The sequence below is a fragment of the Parasteatoda tepidariorum genome, chromosome 10, assembly GCF_043381705.1.
Source record: "Parasteatoda tepidariorum isolate YZ-2023 chromosome 10, CAS_Ptep_4.0, whole genome shotgun sequence".
Classification (NCBI taxonomy): domain Eukaryota; kingdom Metazoa; phylum Arthropoda; class Arachnida; order Araneae; family Theridiidae; genus Parasteatoda; species Parasteatoda tepidariorum.
The window spans coordinates 57,584,114-57,605,276 of NC_092213.1; the positions used below are offsets into that span (position 1 = coordinate 57,584,114).

Here is a 21,163-nt window from a genome sequence, read left to right on the forward strand (position 1 = left end):
TGCAGAAATTTACATAAAATAAAATTATCAACGTTTTCTATACTGTAAAAAATGTCAGATCTAATTACGATAAAAATTTATTTCCTTCTGAGGGCAGCAGCGACCATAAAATCCATTTCACCGTAAAATTCACTTTTACCATAAAATTTTTGTAAATTAATTTTTACAGTAATAATACAGTATTCAATAATTTTAAAGTAAATATTACTGCAAAAATTATTTTTGTTTCGTTAAGTTTTATGGTATAAAATTGATTTTACGGTAATAAAAAGTACTGACAGCCTGATTGCGGATACTTTTTACCGTAATTTTATCCGAATTTTTTTACAGTGCACTGTTATATTTATGATTTTAAAGTATTGAAATTAAAATTGAGTTCCATTTAAATCAAAATTCTACATAAAACAAATTACTAAAATATTTATCTTATTTACTAAGTAAATATTTTCTGTAAAATTTAGAAACCTTTTGTTAAAAAAAAAACTAATGAAATAGTTAACATTTTTAGTCATATAGTTAACATATTAGTCATAAAGTTAACATTAAAATTTTTAGTCATATATTATTTTTTAACGATAGAAAATTTTTTACCATAGTCTTCTTCTCAATTTTATTTTACACTCATTCGAGTAAGGATAGAGTTGAAAATTTCATATGCAAGCTCAGAATAATTTTTTTCAATTTTTTCCATTCAGGTTTATTTTCTACAAGCGAAAAATTATCTAGAACAAATTTTAACAGAAGAAAATTCTATAGCGAGCTTATCACTTCAATTTTATTTCACACTCATTTGAGTAAGAAGAGATTTCAGAATTTCATATGTAAGCTCAGGATAATCTTTTTCCATTTTTCCCCATTCAGGTTTGTTTTTAACGAGAGAAAAATTATCATGAATAAATTTTATGCATTTTTCCTTCAATGACTCACTGCTATGCAAATAGGCGTCTATAATAACTTGAAAAACTGTTTCCACTGTTAAGCTGGTAGCTAGTATCGCACTGCAATCCTTCATTAGACTGGAAACTTCGTATTTATCTGCCAGAGCAAAAAGATGTGGTATAATATCCAAATTTTTAAAGTCTGCATTTCCACAATAAAGGTATTTCAAAAAGCAGTCAAATTCACGAGCATCGAAGTCAGTGATTTGGATGCATTTGGATTTTGATTCAGTCAAATCGCTTTCCAACATCGTTTTGAAAACTGGAGATTGAGCCATGAGAACACACTGGTGAGCTTTTAGAGTGTCTGTTCCAATTTCAAAGATTACGTCACACTTTGCCTTTGACTCATAAAGAGCTTTAAATCTAGAGCAAATATTACTGTACTTTTCGAGTGGCGTTTGCAAAATAGGGTCTGCATTGGAAACTGTGGTTTCGTCAAAACCAAAAAATGTGAAAGTGCAATCAAAAGTGAAAGTACAACAATCATATACAACAATTTTCTGATCTTTCACATGCAAAGTCGTATCTTTTAATCGGGCATTGATGAGATTGATGGAATTCCAATCGAATACAGTAATACTTTTATTTATAGTGTTCATAACAACTATGGTAGTACTAAAACCATTCTTAATATTAATTACGAATTCAACTCGGCAAGATTTCGGTATTTCTTCTTTTGATAGCTTAATGATATTCAAATTGTAATCATAATATCCGTCATCTCTTCGTATATGTGGCTCTAATTCGACAACAAATTTCAAAGGAACAGATTTCAGCGGCGAAAACTCTGGACCGCGAAGTACATCATAATATTTTAAAAAATTACTTATCTTCCATTCATACTTATAATTCACTACAGAAGTATTACTCTCCACTACAGTTTTATTCGAAGCCATGTTCTAAAAGTATTCACATCAACTATTTGCGACTAGATAAGCTTACAACTGAGACAATACAGATCTTTTATTTGTTTTAAGCTGATGTGTCTGTTTATCTTAACAACAGATAAACTTATCGTAGTAACAGCAACAAGCTGTTGAGAACGGAGTTTGTAAGTGGCGCTGCATGTAGTCACTAAAGTTATGACATCATCATTATTGTTCTTGATCACCTAATGAAATGTCACGAGCGTCAATGGCTCGCGATCTTGTTATCGTTCTTCCTTTAATAAACGTTGTTTTTTGTTAAATGAACTTGAATTATTTTTAAACTAACAACAAACCCGCATCTGGTAGATGCAACTCATAGATTATGAAGTTGTTTTAGTGTTGTTCGCAACACAAGCGTTTGAGTGTATTGTTGTCACATTTTTCAAAGTCAAGTGGTTTTAGTCAACTTTTTAATATCCTATTTCACGTCATATATTTTAACTACTTGTTTAAAATATATATATTTATCGATTTAGCAATTACTGTTTACCCTTTAAAACAGCATTAAGGACTTCGTTAAATCCGTGAATAAAAGAAAAATGTGCTTGGTAGAAAATAAAAATACTGAGATATTTTTATTTATTTATTTTTGAATATAATGACGTATAAGAGAAAGATGATAAACAGAAATGTGAATTTCCACAGGTTGATATTTATTCTAACGATTTTTTTTTTCTCTAATTAAATCCCAAAGCTTTTGAATATCATTATTGGTGAATACTTTATATAGAATGTCTCTTTTGTTCTGTTCGTTGAGAAAAAAAAAACCACGCGTTCTTAAAAAATATTAAAGAAAAGAATAAAATAGTAACGCTTTTGAAAGTAACTAAGAAGGTACTTTCAATGTTATTAATCGATTACAAAGTATTAGCGATAGTTTATTGCAGGTAAGGCAATATTTAGAAAGTTCAGGGCTAAACTTAGAGATATTAATCAAACATAATCGATAGTCGTAAAAATTAATCATGTGGTTTGTTTTATTTTATTTAGTTTTATCTTATATATTAAATGTCACATTAGGAAGTTTCACCTGTGGTTGCTTCGATTCCTCATCATTTCTTCCTCTTAAAAGTAAATTTTTTTTATTATTCTTTCTTTTTTCTTTAAAAAAAAAAAAAAGATTTGTTTGTAAAACGTATAATTATTATAATTTTATGTGAAAATATTTTCTGACACATTAATCGCAGCGAAAATAACGATTACGTGAATTAGAAAAATAATCAATGTAAAAATATATTTGCATTTAGGAATACATAAATAATATGTAGCAAAATGAGGAAATATAAATGATAAGTAATTTTATTCGATAATGATGTAAAATGGTAATCTCATATAATTAAAACATTTCGAATTGGAAAAAGCTTTTATCTCTCTTGAGTTTTTAAAATTTTTGTAAATTAATCTATGATAAATTTATCAATGTATAGTAATTTATCAATCTCTAGTAAATTAATCAATAATAAATTTTTGTAAAATTTAAAATTTCCATCCGGCAACTTCAAATCTCTTATTTTTCCTATTATTTTATTTATTAAATTTTTTGTTACTTTTGATATTGAATCAATTTAAAGGAATAAATTTTATACAAAAACTACAAATCAACATTTTCAAAGCAAAAAAAGTGTAAAAATACGCTAATATAGCACTTAAAATTGCAATAGTTTTAGAAAAAAAAAATTTAAAATTTGAAAGAAAAACTAGAGTTGAGTTTATAAATGAAAAGTGCCCTTTCAATACGTCTAGTTTCAACTTAATAGTTACATTGGAGCTGGTTGTAGATCAAACCGTATGGTACATTTTATTTTCAAGTTCACCATTTGTTAAGTCTCGAGCTAATAATCAAACCTTAATTTTTTTCATCTTACTTCTTGCGAAATACCTTCATTAGTTAAGTTTCTAAGTTCTTAAGCTTTTGACACTGCAGTTTTGTTATAACAGTAATTTAGAGGAAAGCATTTTGTTGTTTCTAATGCCACTTGCTAATACCGGCGAGCCGCCTGCTTTGTGAAACCAAGCTAATTTAAGGCAGAGAGTACAACAGCTCTAGTGCGACGTAAATTAACTACAACAACAACAGAGAGTACATTTTTTGTCTTTCAGTAGCGACATCTATGATCAAGAATACGACTTCAGCCTCACTTACGTCACAACCAGTTTGAAGGGCGGACTCAAACATACATCCACCGATTGTAATTTTGACTTGAACAAGAAAACGATCAATCTTCAATTGAGAACCACCAGAGGTTTGATTTGTTATGGGAACATGAAGGACTTTTTGAGCTGACAGATTCAACGTGCAGCAGCCACTATTTACTACACGGAGATGGAGAGTCAGCGGCCGGTGGGGATCGAACTCACGAACCCCTTAAACATTCGCCCAAAGCCCTACCTACCAAACTATCCCGGCATTATATTGGTGGTTGGAATAGTCAGCAATTATGACGCCATGATGGCTCAGGGGATAGATCGTTCGCCTTCCAATGAGGTGAACCGAGTTCGAATCCCAGCGATGGCTGATCGATGCGAATTCCGCAACTTGCACCGACCGCAGAGCTGACGTAAAATATCCTTAGAGGTAGACGGATCATGAGTTAGAGTTGCTGATAAAGTCATCGGATTCTCGCGTATTGCAATAAAATTTCACTTTAAAATTTACTTTATCGATCCTGTTACACGAAAACCGACCATCACTCCTGCAGTAAATTTTCTACGTAAACGACGTTGTAATTTACGCTCTGGTTTTAAAAACCTATACGATTCAAAAAACAAATGTCTGCCGCAACTATTTCCGACGATTCCAAAAACTATAAAAAGGGCGTTCATCAAGAAACGACAATTATGTTATCAACATACGACCTGAGGTCCTCCACTCGAAACTTTAGGTCGATAAATTAATCGATCGACAACTATATAAATTTCTTAAGGAAAATTAACAATCTCATTAACTTGTCAAGAGTTACAAAAAAACATGAAAAATAAAGAAAAAACGAGACTGATGGAACGTTAATAAAAGTAGGTTTAACTTAAATTCATTTAATGCATACTAAATGTTTTTGTTAAGAGCACCATCTAGAAAACAAAAGAAGTGGTTTTATATTTTATTTTATAACCGTCGTTTAACAGACGACCCAATTTAGGGTTTACGAATACTAATGTTCAACTCCGTAGGCTTGTAAATTTAAACTCATTCCAGAAGACAAGGGAACTTCTGGATCAAGTATTGGTAGAAATTTGCCTTCATGGAGAACTTTTTACGAAACCAGCATTTACTATATTTTATGGAACTAACCCGCATTTACGTTACATGGAGAGGAAAAATCCTGTAAACTTCCCGCTGTTAGCCTGACGGCAAGGGGACTCTAACCCATAATCCGTTTATCACTGGGGATATTTCACGTCAGCTCTGTGAGCGGCGCTAGCCGAGAGCGGAATTTGTATCGACCAGCCATTGCTGAGATTCGAACCCGGTTCACCTCATTAGAAAGCGAATGCTCTATTCCCTGAGCCAACACGGCTCGCGTGGATCATTTGAAAAATATCGACTTATATGGAAAAAAAGAAATAAGAATGCTTAGCAACCACGGTGTTGCTGAGCGGAGCGAACAGGGGTTGGAGGTGTTCCTGTTCAAAAAGTCGAATACTTTTTCTATAATATTATTTTTCTTTTATGTTATTTTTCTTTTATATTATTTTAATTTTGAATGAATTGTTTCATCTCTTAGTTTATTATTGCATATTAGATCAAAAGGAGTGTAAAGAATTATTAAATAAAGAATTTGCAAGTTAAATACTAATGAACTTTCTTGAAAAAGGCATGTGTAATCTTATATAAAATACATACGTTTAAAAAGAAAAACAATCTGGTATTAAAAAAAGTTATTTTGCTTAGAGAAATACATGTTGTACCAATATCCTCAAAATTCCAGGTAACAGGGGTGATTCGAGGTGAAAGGGAATTTCCCCTCTAAGATACATCTACGCGCGTCACTACGGTTGAATTTGATTCGATCATTTAATCATGCTCGATGAGCTTAATTTTTATTTTTACTATTTGTTTGCTTGCTTAAATAGCTATTTTGGGCCTATTATTTTAATTGCAGTTGTGTTAAAATTAAATCTGAGTAGTTATAATTGTACTTATTATAATTGTATTTATTATTGAAAACTATTATTTATAATTATAACTGTATTTATTATTAAAATTATTATAAAAATAAATATAGAAGATACGATTTAATACAAAACAAAATTTAGAGAAAACAAAAATACCTCTTTCAGCTTTATGCTTTTTATCTCAAACTAACAGAATCGAAAATAACGCAAAAATAAGGTAGGGAAAGTGAGGTGAGACCGGGCTGCTTAGATTCGATGGCCTGTTCGAAGCTAAACTATTTAACTTAGAAACTTAGATTTAATCAAGATATGCATTGTTTAATTAGTGTACAATATATGACTTTCTTGTAAGGTCATAAATGTGCGACTTTTTTTATAACTCTATTTTTGTATGACAAAAAAGTCAGCTGATCTTACCCCACTGACAGGGTACACATGTTAACTATGGAAAATGTAATTATGCATGTTAACTATAGTAAATTTAGAAATATTAGAATTTAAGTGAAAAAGTAACATTTGAGAAATTTTGAAGATTAAATTACTTTCCGGTCCCCTAATATTTCCTATTACGAAATTATCTTGAGCCCCGGGACTGTTGATGGTCCGACCGAAATTTCGTATAAAAATTTAGTATTTATTAACACTTGAAAGACTGAAACTTATACCTATATTGCCCTATTTGCCAACAATTTACATTATTAAGTTTAACGCTTTAGTTCGTGAAAATCCGATCATAAGAGCAAAAGTTATTTATGTTGATATTTGTTTGGGCTCATTGGCAATACCTAAACCTAATTTAGGTATTGTGGTTATCGATTTGTTGCAGCAGCCCGCCGACGCGGATAAGTACCAATAAAAATTTAATAAACATACTGATTGTTAAAAAAAAAAAGACTATTTACAGAAAAATTACAGGGGAATTTGCATAATGAATTTGAATCGGAGCGGTTGCTCCTTTGGACTTCTCCTCGCCTGAATATATAAACATAGAACAGTTCTAAGCGTAAAGAGTTACGGTTACATTTTATTACTGCTTCGGTGGATCTCCGATAGAGGGAGTGGCTAGTTCGTAATACTGATGACACCTGAAGATCTGAAACTCTTTTGTATATCATGCGATTTACTTGTTCAATAAGAATAGCAAGCAAAAGCTAGTTAATTGATACTATGAAATTCGATTTTAGAGCCGAAAAAAACCCATAAAGGTATATCGATAAAAGAAATGAAAAAGAAACTCTCGTTAAATAAACAAAAAAGATATTTCTTTATTTCGAATCTTAATTTGATTAGGTTTTGATATTAGATTCGTGCAATCTAAATTTATCAAGAAAGGTCTTCTTTTTGCTTAATTGGAAAAAAAAACCTAGACAGTTTGGTGCTCAAATAATTTCTATGATGAAATTTATTGAACTAAAACAAGGAAATGCAGGATAAAATTCTTAGAAGTTTTAAACTGTTGGAATATACATTTGCATTTATTTTTATATTTCATGATTCTCCTTTATTGTTGTATAATAATTACACGGTAAAAAATTTATTTCCGTTTTTTATCAGTTTAAATCGTCTGCTTTTTATTTGTATGCTACATACATCAATTTATTAAAAACAAACAACATTGAAAAAGAGCTTTACATAAAACTTAAATTTATTTCCCCCCAACATTCTCTCTTTCAGAGCTTTGACCTTGCCTCGTCAATTTAATTGGCTGTTTTTATACCACGTGGCAAATCACTTGAAGCTTGGGAATTCTGTCGGTTTCGGTTCGGTTTTGCTATATTGACGTCAGATAATTTGTGAATCATGACTGGGCGAGGTACCAGAAATGAAAGGTGCAGTGATACTTCGATTATCAATTATGATTTTCACTGGGAAATAGAAGATTTTACTACCAGAAGGCATAATAGGTACGGTGATATGTTTCGGCCTTTTGAGAAAAATGGTCCAGTATTTAATTCCGTTGGGTATGTTATTAATCCCAGCTTTAGAATTAGTTATACGAGTGTAGGATATTCTAGCGAAAAAGAAACATGTCAATTCCTTTTACATATTGATGGCATGAAGCCGGAAGACTTGACAGTTCAATTTAATATTGTAATTCGATCCGTTTCAGGGCCATGGATTGAATATTCACGTAATGAAACACATTCTGCTAATAGCGGAATGCAGTTGTGTACTGTTGTGACTAAAGGCGCAACTTTGAGGGTTGCTGATAAAGTCATCGGATTCCCACGTGAGCATGATTTTATTGCAATGAAATTTCACTTTAAAATGTTCTTTATCAATTATGCACCAAAACCAACAATCACACCTCCAATAAATGTTCCACGTATTAAACGATGTAATCTATGCTCTGATTTTAAAAACCTGTACGATTCGAAAAAAATGTCTGACGTAACTATTACTGTTGATGGTGTCACTCTTCTCGCCCACAAATTAGTGCTTGTGACCCGCTCTTCTGTTTTTGCAGCTATGTTGGACCATGATTGCTTGGAAGCCAATACGAATAACATCCAAATCACCGATGCAGATGCTTCATTTTTTGATAATTTTTTAAAATATCTCTATTGCAGTGAAATCGGTGACAAAAGTTATGATATGGTTCGTAATCTGTACATGCTTGCAGATAAGTATGCGGTTGATGGTCTTAAAGAAGATTGTAGGGACATACTGGAATCTGAATTAAATGAAGGTACAGTTTGTCAACTTCTGGAGATATCCCATTTGTTTAAGGATGAAACTTTGAAAGAAAAGGCGGTTAAATTTATTAAACAACATTTTTCTGTTGTGAGTAAAAAACCAGAATGGATAAAAATATGCAAAGATCATCCCGAAATGGCATCAGATGTTCTGAGAATAGTTACCTCGTTTTTGGATCAGTCAAAATCAAAAGTACGACCATCTCCATATTTATATAACTTTCTTTAATTGTTAAATTGATTTTAATTAATGCTGATTGCTTAAAAGTTTTTTTTTTTAAATATTTTTCCGGATAACACATTTAAAATTTTAGCTTGGTCAATAATTATTTTTGAAATGTATTGTATTTTCTTATTTGTTGATTAATCATCGATTTCAATCCCATATTGTTTAAAAAGTGAATAACTATCATCTAGGTTAATTTTTGAGCTAATAATGTAATTGAAATATGTGCTTATTTTATTTGACAAATTATTAAATTTATTTAATATATGGTCACAAATTTTGGAAGAATACTTGATTGAGTGTATTAAGTTAGTAATATTTTTTATTTAAGCAATATTATTTGGTACTAATTTTTGCTGGAAATCGCAAAATATATGCCTTTTTTCCATCTTAAATAATTTAAAATAGAATATCCCTTCTTAATTTAATAATGCATTTCCCTTAGTTTTTGAAAGTTTATAAAGTATATATTACAAATATTAGATTTTATTGTTCAAATAGTTATTTCAAGAAATTATTTTAGCAATTTCCCATTATGTTCTTGATGATTACTGAAGAATTAAGTTTTTCTTAACTCCTTATTTTTATTGCAATTTATTTAAATGATTATCCAATAAGAAATCAAATATATTTAACATGATTTCGTATCATAAAAGAATTTTCAATTAAAAATTTGTATTAGATAAATTTTGTTTCTATTGCTTAAGTATTACTTTTTAAACGTTATTATACCCACGGTATCACACACTTAAAATATTTTATTTATTGATTAATAAAATAAATAAATAATTCCTCCTAATTGATAAACTAAATTATAAATGTAAAATTTTGTGATATTCGTAGAAACAATAAAACCTCTCTCAATTGTTTATATTCTAACTTGTTTGCATTCATATTCTATCAGTTTTCATTATTTTACGAATGTTTCATCAACATGTTTTTGTTTACAGTTTTTTATAGTCTTGTATTCTTATATAATATTTTATTAATTTCCCTTTATAAGCATTTTTTATCACTTTTTAATGATATGTGTTTTTTTATTTGTCTTTATAACTAAATTTTCTATTAGTTTGCATTGATGTATAGTGTTTATCAATATAGTATTGCCTGTATATGTTTCCATTATTGTCTAGTGTTATATACATTAGCCACTATTTGTAGAACTTCATGTTTGTTTTACAGAGGTATGTAGGGTATGTATCAAAAGCCCCTAATCTGGAACACCAATTTAATTGATACATAAGCATTAGTTTTGAGGCTTAATTTAAAATAAAAAATTTTTCCTAATTTTTAATTTTTCAAAGATTGATAAAAGAAATATCTAGAAGATCAATGGGAAATTTCATCTAAGCCTAATAAAAAAAAGCTTTTAAAAAAAAAAAAAAACTTTTTGTCAATATAAAATTTTTTGGAAATTATTTACCTATATTTTATGGAAACTCTAAGTTGAAAAAACTATTTTTTTCTGTTTATTTCAATTTTATTAACTTCCTTTTGCACTCTAAGTTTCATTTTAAAAATAAAGTAAATTTAGAAATTTTAATTAAAAATCATGATATTTTTAGCATTAAATGAAAAAAACTGGCTTATTTTGAGAATGATCTTAGGAACGCAAGTTTTTACAAATAATAAGTTTATCAACTCAGATGAGTAATTTACTTAAGTGTAAAATGTATTAGTTATTTCTGTATTTGAGTTCTGAATAATTAATTTCATTTCAGTATAAATGATTACAATTTTAGCTTAATAAACATTAATTATTTTACAAATTATATTAATATGTAATGGAGTTTCCTGCCGAAAGCTATTAATAAGGCAGAATTTGCTATCAGAAATATTTTTTGAACTTAAGAAAAATTAAGATTTTATTGATGTTCCGAATAAAAGATAATTTTATAAGGATTCCAGCCAGCAGTTTCAGCCAAACAAGATAGTTTCAATCAACTATTCCAAAATAATACCAAGAGTATATTTGCATATTCTTAGAAAAATAAGTAAAAAAATTATATGTATACATATATTTGAGATTATTATGCATGGTGCACCCATAGGATTCCTTTGAAGATCTCTTCTTTAATTTCTGTCTATATGCTTAATATGCGCAGGGTTCGTAGCGTTTTTGAAAAAGTGCTTAAGGGTGCTTATTTTTGATTTACGTTTTTTAAAGCCTTTAAAGGTCCCTTGATTATTCGTAGAAAGTGCTTAATTTTATCTCTTTTGAAATGAGATATTTTTTTCTTTGCCATGCCGATTGTCGTGTAAATTATAAAGGACGCTTCTTTTTCACAATTTTCTCTGCAATATTTATCAGAATCTTGTTATTTTATCATTTTTGAATTTAATTGATTTTATGATTATAAATTAAGATCTTAAATCGATATAGAAAAATATTTTTTATTACTGCAAACATCCTAATTATGATTATTTTGTAAAGTGATGAAAAATATTTTTCGAGTGCTTTAAAAGTACTTAAAAGGTGCTTATTTTTTGTTTAAAATCTGGCTTCGCACCTTGATGCAGCTTACAAATTTTAAATTGATTTTCTTTGCCTGTTTGCTCAATTCAGGTTATTTTTGTAAGGAATATTAAATTTCCGTATTGTGATTTGCGGCAGAATAAACGCCAGCCAAGTCGGGACAACTTATGGGCAGCGGTCCACATTTAAAAACAACAGAAATGGAGACCAACTCACAGGTACTGGAATCTCTCTACCCACGCGCAGACGTGTACATGTTTTTTCTTTTTTATTAATTTTTCAAAATTGCCAATCCATTTGGCACCTTGGCGATTGTAGTTTGCGCTACAGATAACGATACGAATATATTCCCCAAAGCTTATATATAAATTTAAGGAGAAAAAAAAACTAAAACAAATTCGCTATTGAAATCTGTTGCACAAGCATGGCAGAATAAAAAACACCAATGCTAGTTGGATTTTCTGTTGAAACTCGAAAATCTTTTTAATACTTTCATTTGAGTCCTCTCTATTTTCTCCGCATGAAAACAGGTTTTGTTGTTAACAGTTCCGTCTATTTCAGTTAATGATTCTTTAGATTTCGATTGCGTTTTTGTTTTTCATCATTTACATATTAATTTGCAACCAGATATGCGTGTTCATTTTTGACAAGATTCTAAAACTGTATCTTCATCATAGGCATTATACATTATTATAGAACACCCTATTGCCATTATTCTTGTGGATCTTCCTATTGCTATTATTTTTAAGATTTGCATCCATAAACAATTTATGTTTTTAAGAAATACAAGTTTTTCTTGATTGTTTTATTCTTCTACAAATAATGTTTCCTGTTTTGATTTTAGCTGAAGCTTCATTTCCTAAAACTATGTAATTCCTTGTATTTGTAACATGAAAGTTTTTTGATAACTTTTGAACTTGTTAATTTACTAATAAATTTAGTCTACCACTGCCTAGTTTGTCTGTCTAGTTTTTAATATCTATTAAATAATTGAATTGTTATTTATTGTTAAATAAATACAATATTTATAGTTATGTTTTCATTCAAAAATGTAGTTCTTTTACTATTTTAACTATTAACTTTTATTTACAACTTATAATTACATTTGATACAAAGTCATTTGGCACTAATTGATTTTATGAAACTACTTTAATACAGAGTTTGCTTTTTATCAAATATGAAACCAATTTTTTCTAGGACACAGGAAGTGGTAAAAACCTGAAGAAATAGAAGAAACTAAAAATGAACAAATATAATTTTTTAAGTATTTAATTAATTGTTCAAATTTAAGACGTTACATTAAATCTAGTGTAAGAAAGTAAAATTTGCTTCATTTCATTTAAAAAAAAATTTTTTTTTTCATGCTTTAGTTTCATACAGAATTTTTAAAAAGTATAGAATCTATTACTATTTATGTTGAATCTGAATTAATACAATCCATATTTTCCAAAACAAATGTGTACATTTATATCCAGAAAAATAATGTGTACTTTTATTTTACGGAACATTCTGTGAAAAAACCATTTAATATATATATATAAAAATTATGACTGAATAGGAAATTGATTAAAAAAATGTTTATTTAAAAACTAATATTTTGCAGAATAAAATTTCGACTGTTTATGTTTTTTTAATGTTTAATGCTTTTTTTAAAAAACTAATAAAATAACAATTGAAATTGAATTGAAATTAAAATAACAATTTTGTTTTCCATTAATTTTCCTTTCTTAAAACACAAACTTACAAATGGATGGAAAAAACTTACAAATTTTATTGAGCAGCTGACACAATTTTTTAGAGTTTACGGTTACCATTGTTCAACTCCGTACCCTTGTAATTTTTAACCGGAATCCAGAAGACAAAGGAACTCCTTGGTAAATATTGGAAGAAATTTTGCTTTCTTGGAGGACTTTTTGATGGAACTAACCCGCATTCGAGTTACATGTAGAGGAAAACCACAAAAACCTGTCATGGTTAGTCTGAAAAATCCGGTTTTTCGTAAGCTGCCGACTTCACTTTGCAATATGCTTACAAAGCTTATTGCAATCAGCCTGAGAAATGACGTCACCAGTGTGCAAGTTCTTGAATTTTGGTTGCATTTCAACATATTTAAATTGAAGAAACTGTATATAAATCGAAGGTTTGTTAAAATGAATATGTTACATATTGTTTGAACTTCATGTAATCACTTAGTACTAAGCTAGAGTAAAATAATAATTCTGGCAGTTTTGGAGGTTGGTGAGCTCAGTAAGTAGGGGATGGAGATCTCTAATACTACATTTTCGGAATGAAAATATTTTTTTAGTTTCACCCTCCAAAATGTGGGGGTAATGTAATCTGGAAAATGAGGAACCAGTAGATAAGCCAAGAGAGCGAACAAAGTTTTGGCCCCTTAATGTGATTTTCACTTTTTAAATATTTTTCCCTATCTTGAAAACTTAGTTTAAAGAAGTTTAAAACTTTTGCACACAAATATAAAAATTGTATATCCAAACAGAAGTCATACGAGAATTATTTTTTTAATTATTTGTTATCTTTTTCTTTTATTATTTCATTTAATAATGGTCGAAAAGCATTAGAATTCTAAACTATGAAATTTTTTTTCATAATTTGAAACTATGTCGTTTGAAAATGGCAAAATTAGAAAGAAATAGGTCGAATAGATCTAACAAAAAAAAAAAAAAAAANAGAGAAAAAAAAAAAAAAAAGATTGAAAATATTTTTTTTTTTTTCAATTTTATTTATAATTTGGAAAATATTTTACCAATATATCTTCCACTTCTCATATTTGAAATTATGTAAAAATTCAATTATTTTAGATCTTACAATGTTATTAAATAAAGTAACTAAATAATTTTCAAAAATTCTTATATTGTAACAATTTTATTACTTTTTGAGATTCAGAAATACCACTTTTATCTGAAATAAATCTTTTTATTAGAAATTTCTGAATTACAATCGATATTCAATTATGTATGCAGTTCTGAAGTTCAAGAAAAATTATAATATCTTTCCCTGGAACACTACATTAATAATAATCAGAGACAAACGGCATACCCCTCAAAATCCCTCAAACGGCATACGGTCCGTCTACTCATCTCTAGCCTCTTTAAAAAACCAGTTTTTCTACCCCTTCAATACCTGCTTGGAGTTCTAAGAATTTTGTGGGAGACTCTGTATTCCAGAGGGGAAACAATTCCGGGATCGGCTAGCTGTTCATGATGTTATAATATCTTTGAACATAGGCGTCCGGTCCCCCCCTGGAAAATAATGAAACATAATAATATTTTTCATTATATGATTATTATATATTCATGAAATAATGAAACATAATATTTTTCATTATATGATTATTATATATTCATGAAATAATGAAACATAATAATGTTTCATTATTTCATGAATAATGAAACATGTGCGTATTTGATAAATCATGTATATTTCACTTTCATTAATTTTTTAATTCATTAAGCTATTTGTCGTTTTCTTTTATTAGCCCCCCCCCTAAATTCAAACATATGGGAGCCCATGTCTTTGAATATACGTGTTTTATAAATGTGAGTAGCAGGGTGTGCGTAGCTTTTTAAAAAAGTGCTTAAAGGTGCTTATTTTCAATTTTTCAAAGCCCATAAAGGTGCTTTTTTTATTGGGTGTTTTTAAAAGGTGCTTAACTTTCCCTTATCCTAAATTAGATATTCTTCCTCGACCATGTTTGTTTTCACCACGAATTATTCAAGAAGATATTGTTCTATTATAAGTTTTCACAATTAATTCAACTCCAATCTGTCCGTAGCATATGAAACCGTCATTCATTTTATATATGTTTGATGAAATACTTGCGGGTCCGCATGGCGTACAATAAGCTTGATTTAGTGAGAAGGATTTTTGACCTCTTATGTGCAACTCTGCTGCAATTTACAAGAGATTCTCAATTTTAGGCTTCATTTTCCACCCTCTGAAATCGAAATGAAATATCTTCCGAATTTTCGCTGATTACAGGAACCAACTATACACAGTGTCAAAATTTCCCCTCATAGCGGTAGAAAATTTTATTTCTTTTGTTAGTATCATCGTTGGTGACGCCATCGTCTTGGCTGGCAAGCTAATGGCGTTTTCGCGTGTAAGGGGGCCATTAATATTTTAAATGCAGCAAAAAACTTATGTTTGGTTATGTAAAAAAATTCAGGTTTGTCATTCCAAAAAACTTAAATTCATCTCATAATAATTTGATTTGCAAACAATTGAAATAAAAAATTCAGTTATCACTTATTAAATATTAATAAAGTAAGGACTGTGTAATAATTTGCATCTGACAAAAATGTGTAGCTTTAATACTCATGGTATTTACATTTCAAAATTATTTATATTTTTTTAATCATTTCATTGAAGAAGTACTGAACCAAGTAACAAATAATGATCATTTTTAAAGCCCATTCACTAATTTACATTTGTAATATGACTTTATTAGTGTTATCTTAGTTAGCTTAATTCTTTATCTTTTTAAATTCGGTATGATCNAAATGTACGAAATAATTCAACTTTATTTTAAGGTTTTTCTTTAAAAACACATAAATTAAATTTTAAAAAAAATATACTAGATTTTTAAGTTTCTGATTGCTTCTGTCAGGGTTGGCATAAATCACTTCATTTTAGTCATGAATTAAATCCTGATTAAATTTTTTCAATTTTTTAAAAATAAATCACTAATTTAAATCAGTTTAATTTAAAAAAAACATTAACTTAAACAAACATAATTTTTATAACATTAATTATGAATTAATTTCTTAAAAAAATATTAATTTAAGTTTTACATATTTTCATACAGTATAGTTAATAAATACATTCTTAAATGTGTGAATTTTTAAAAAGCCTGATTTAATTGATAATGTATGTTTATTAAGGAAGCTATTTTTTTTATTACGGAATAATAAACTGCATATGCATTGAAATCACTATGTTATCCCTTTCATTATAAAATGCATTGATGTAAATAGTGATTATTTTTTTAAGAAAATAAATCAGTAATTTCAGCAAAATTATTAAATAATATTAATTGAAAAAATATATAATTTAAAATGTTATTTTACTAAGAAATTTGATTTGAATTTTTTACTAAGAAATATCGAAAGGGATATTCATGTAATTATTATGTTCCAAAATAGACTACACTTAAATAAGAGTGATATGTAACCTTTAAATAGTAATTTTCCTTTTAATATGCTTAAAATAATTTTCAAAAAACATATTTCAATTATGTCCATTTAGTTTTTTGCTAATTAAAATGAAAAGCTTTTATATCTTATTGAATATACAGTTAGAGTGTATCAAGACTTTCTCAAACCAGAATGACGTAATTTTTTTTTCAGTAATGTTTTCTTATCTAAACTAATTTACTTTTCATTAGACGTCTAGTTGACAAATTGTCATCATGTCTAATTGACAATTTTAGCAATTATCACCAAGTTGAATCTGAGAAATATAACTCTGATTTTTTTTTCTTAAGGCTGTGATTAGTATGTAATAATATAATAATAATTTTATCCATTTTTAGTAAGAAATATTAACTATTTTACTTCCATTTTTAAGCAATAGTATTATTAAAATATTGTATCAGATGCTTTGGATGGTAAATTTTAAAAAATCCAATTAATTTTATTCGAATTTAAAAAAACCCATTTTAAATCAAATGTGTGCGATTTTGGAGTAAAAAAAATAATGATTGCCAACCATGACTTCTGATCAGAGTCATTTTATGCTCAAATATGTTTTTAAAAATAATATGCAGAAGTTTGGTTAAGATAGATTGGGTGAAACTGGTTTAAAATTCAAATTATTAAATATATTCAAAAATTGCATGCAAATTTTTTTTTTTAAATTATTAAATATATTAAATAAATTCAAATTATTAAATATTAAAGTAAGGTTTTTTAAACTTAATTAAAACTTGATACTACACCCTGAACTTTTATTTTTTAACCAATTTAAGACGACATGTTAGCAACAAATGTATATATTCTTTAACTTTTTAACCAATATTCTTGAAACAATTGCATAGGTCTAATTCAACTTTTGACCGATTTTCGAAACTTTGAAAGCCATACGTCACCTTAAAATGAACTAGAATTTTTTTTTCATAGCTTAAATAAAGTTTTTATTTTAAAATTACAGAAGTATTAAAATTCACAAACATATAAAAAAATTCCTTTTAAATAAAAATTACTAAAAGATGGAGGAAAACTTATTGACAAATCCCCCTCCACCCTCAACACACTAGCTTCTTACGAACAATATTGGCGAGACGATGCTTTTATCAGAAATTGTTTTACTGCATGAATGAAGTAGGAGGGATGGTCAATATAACCAGCCGCCAACCTTTATTAAAGGGGGATAAGAAGTTAGCAGCGCAGTCCACCATATTTCAGAAAATCATTAGCGCAATCAGGTATCACCGGTATATTTCACTTTCATTAATTTTTTAATTCATTAAGCTATTTGCGTTTTCTTTTATTAGCCCCCCCCCCCTAAATTCAAACATATGGGAGCCCATGTCTTTGAATATACGTGTTTTATAAATGTGAGTAGCAGGGTGTGCGTAGCTTTTTAAAAAAGTGCTTAAAGGTGCTTATTTTCAATTTTTCAAAGCCCATAAAGGTGCTTTTTTTATTGGGTGTTTTTAAAAGGTGCTTAACTTTCCCTTATCCTAAATTAGATATTCTTCCTCGACCATGTTTGTTTTCACCACGAATTATTCAAGAAGATATTGTTCTATTATAAGTTTTCACAATTAATTCAACTCCAATCTGTCCGTAGCATATGAAACCGTCATTCATTTTATATATGTTTGATGAAATACTTGCGGGTCCGCATGGCGTACAATAAGCTTGATTTAGTGAGAAGGATTTTTGACCTCTTATGTGCAACTCTGCTGCAATTTACAAGAGATTCTCAATTTTAGGCTTCATTTTCCACCCTCTGAAATCGAAATGAAATATCTTCCGAATTTTCGCTGATTACAGGAACCAACTATACACAGTGTCAAAATTTCCCCTCATAGCGGTAGAAAATTTTATTTCTTTTGTTAGTATCATCGTTGGTGACGCCATCGTCTTGGCTGGCAAGCTAATGGCGTTTTCGCGTGTAAGGGGGCCATTAATATTTTAAATGCAGCAAAAAACTTATGTTTGGTTATGTAAAAAAATTCAGGTTTGTCATTCCAAAAAACTTAAATTCATCTCATAATAATTTGATTTGCAAACAATTGAAATAAAAAATTCAGTTATCACTTATTAAATATTAATAAAGTAAGGACTATGTAATAATTTGCATCTGACAAAAATGTGTAGCTTTAATACTCATGGTATTTACATTTCAAAATTATTTATATTTTTTTAATCATTTCATTGAAGAAGTACTGAACCAAGTAACAAATAATGATCATTTTTAAAGCCCATTCACTAATTTACATTTGTAATATGACTTTATTAGTGTTATCTTAGTTAGCTTAATTCTTTATCTTTTTAAATTCGGTATGATCAATAATATTAATTTATAAATAACTCTTAGTCATAAAAAATTAGTTATAATATAAAAGTTCGAATTAATTTAAAAATTAAATGAGCCATTTAATATTGAATATTTTTAAAATTGCGTATAAATTGCTTTTATGGTATCTAATATAATCAAGAGTAGAGTTTTTTTTTTTTTTTGTCAGTTACTAGTTATTTTTTATCATGATCATGTAAAGTCTTTGGAAATTATTTTTCATTTTTTTAATGTATTTATGAAAAACTTGCAACAATACGAAGAAGAAAAAAATCCATTAGTACTCATATCCTAATCTTATTAAAATATTTTTTTAACTGCTTTTAAAATATTTTTTGAGTACTTGAAAGGTGCTAAATTTAAGCTGAAAAATTTGCCTACGCACCCTTACTGCAAAAAGAAAAAAGTCCCGATATATGACATACGTAAAAAGTGAAAAATAGGGGTTCCATGCTTTCAACCCCTTTTTTTAATTAAAATATCGGGACTGTGCTCTATATTTCGATAGTAAAGAATCTAAGTCTAACAAAAAAGGGATATCTTTTTTTCTTTTTCTTTTGTGTGCATTATTTCAAGAAGTTAATTCTTTTTCGTTCTGAGTTATAACGACTGTAAAAGTGTACGTTTCAACTTTTAAACACTGTGCGTTTGCAATATCTTAGAAGTGTTTTGTAGAAGCCATTTTCTTGAGATAATTACACCAATTTTACAACTAACTAAACTTTCAACTACTATACTACAGATATTCAACAATTATCAAAGGCTCCGACTATAGGGGAGTGGGTGACACTTCCTCCCGCCCCACCTCGATAATTAATAATTAAAAACCCGTACCACTCAATAAATGCTATGTAATTTAAGCAAAAGTTATGCTAGGGAAATTTTTAGTTTTGTTATTTTTTGTCTGAATGTACAAGATTTTTAAAAATGCATATATTTTTATATACATACATGCACACTTGTATCCTCCTTTGACAATAATACTTGGGACAAAAAAACAAATGGTATTTCATCAAAAACTAAAATGTATTATTGTCTTCATCCTACCACTTCCTACGTAACATAGAAATGGGGTTACTTGGTATTTACAAGAGGGAATTTAAAAAAATCCTAGTTAAGAATGTTGTTATTCAATTGCATAAAAACTATAGCTTGTTAGAGGGAAGTCGATTGCAGATTTGTAATCAACGACTCGAAAATATCTATGATCAATTAAAAAATTTCATGCAACAGAAGAAATTTTTTCCCCATTGTCATAGATAATGGTAGTTAATATTTTAATTTTTTTTAAAAAAATTACGTCTTAATTTTTAATGCACAAAAGTACAATGGAATAAAGTATACTGTGATTAAAGTATCGTTTTGCTTACGATTTATCAACTGGCGTATCTTAATGCTATTTCTCACCTGTTTAATTTTGAGAACTTACTTTTAAAATTCATTGAGCCATTCTGTTTTGTAAATGAAAGCTATAGTTTGTAAGGTGAGACGCGATGCCTCAGGGGATAGAGCGTTCGTCTTCCAATGAGGTGAACCGGGGTTCGATCCCGGCGATGGCTGGTCGATGCGAATTCCGCATCCGGCTTGCACCCGACCACAGTGTTGACGTGAAATATTCTCAATGGTAGACGGATCATGTGTTAGAGTCCCCTAGCCGTGAGGCTAACCGCGGGAGGTTCCCGTGGTCTTCCTCTCCATGTAACGTAAATGCTGGTTAGTTCCATTACAAAGTCCTCCATGAAGGCAAATTTCTCCCTATATTTGATCCAGGAGTTCCTTTGTCTTCTGGATTGGGTTCAAAATTACAAGGCTATGGAGATGAACATTAGTAGTAGTAAACCTAAAATTGGGTCGGCTGTTCAACGACGGATATAAAATAATATATAGTTTGTAGGGAGTCATGATGGGTCAGGGGATAGAGCGGTCGCCCTCAATGAGGTGAACCGGGTTCGAATCTGGGCGATGCAAATTCAGCATCTGGTTTGCACCGACCACAGTGCTGATGTAGTACCTCCGACTAAATTATGATCCTGGGTTCAACAACAGCTGCACAAAATAACTTATAGACCTTTTTAATTTTTACTTAACAAAGTAGGCATTTATTTTTGAGAAATTTAGTATAATTGAAGCAGTCAATGTTAGAATGTTACAAATCTGCTCTTTCGCGAAAAACCAAAAAAAAAAAAAAAAAAAAAAAAAAAAAAAAAAAAAAAAAAAAAAAAAAAAAAAAAAAAAAAAAA

The 21,163-nt window shown here is 28.9% G+C and overlaps 2 protein-coding genes across 2 annotated transcripts; one reads left to right on the forward strand and one right to left on the reverse strand.

Moving 5' to 3' along the window:
* Window positions 1-671: 671 nt before the first annotated feature.
* On the reverse strand, window positions 672-2,635 carry LOC107449935 (speckle-type POZ protein). Its single transcript, XM_016065619.3, has 2 exons — window positions 2,221-2,635; window positions 672-1,974 (listed from the first exon to the last, which is right to left on the reverse strand). Exon 2 carries the CDS (start codon window positions 1,835-1,837, stop codon window positions 776-778), a length of 1,062 nt encoding a protein of 353 aa, XP_015921105.2. The 5' UTR covers window positions 1,838-1,974; window positions 2,221-2,635; the 3' UTR covers window positions 672-775.
* Window positions 2,636-7,783: 5,148 nt separating this feature from the next.
* LOC107446603 (speckle-type POZ protein-like) lies at window positions 7,784-8,908 on the forward strand. The gene has a single exon (XM_016061287.1). It carries the CDS (start codon window positions 7,784-7,786, stop codon window positions 8,906-8,908), a length of 1,125 nt encoding a protein of 374 aa, XP_015916773.1.
* Window positions 8,909-21,163: the final 12,255 nt, after the last annotated feature.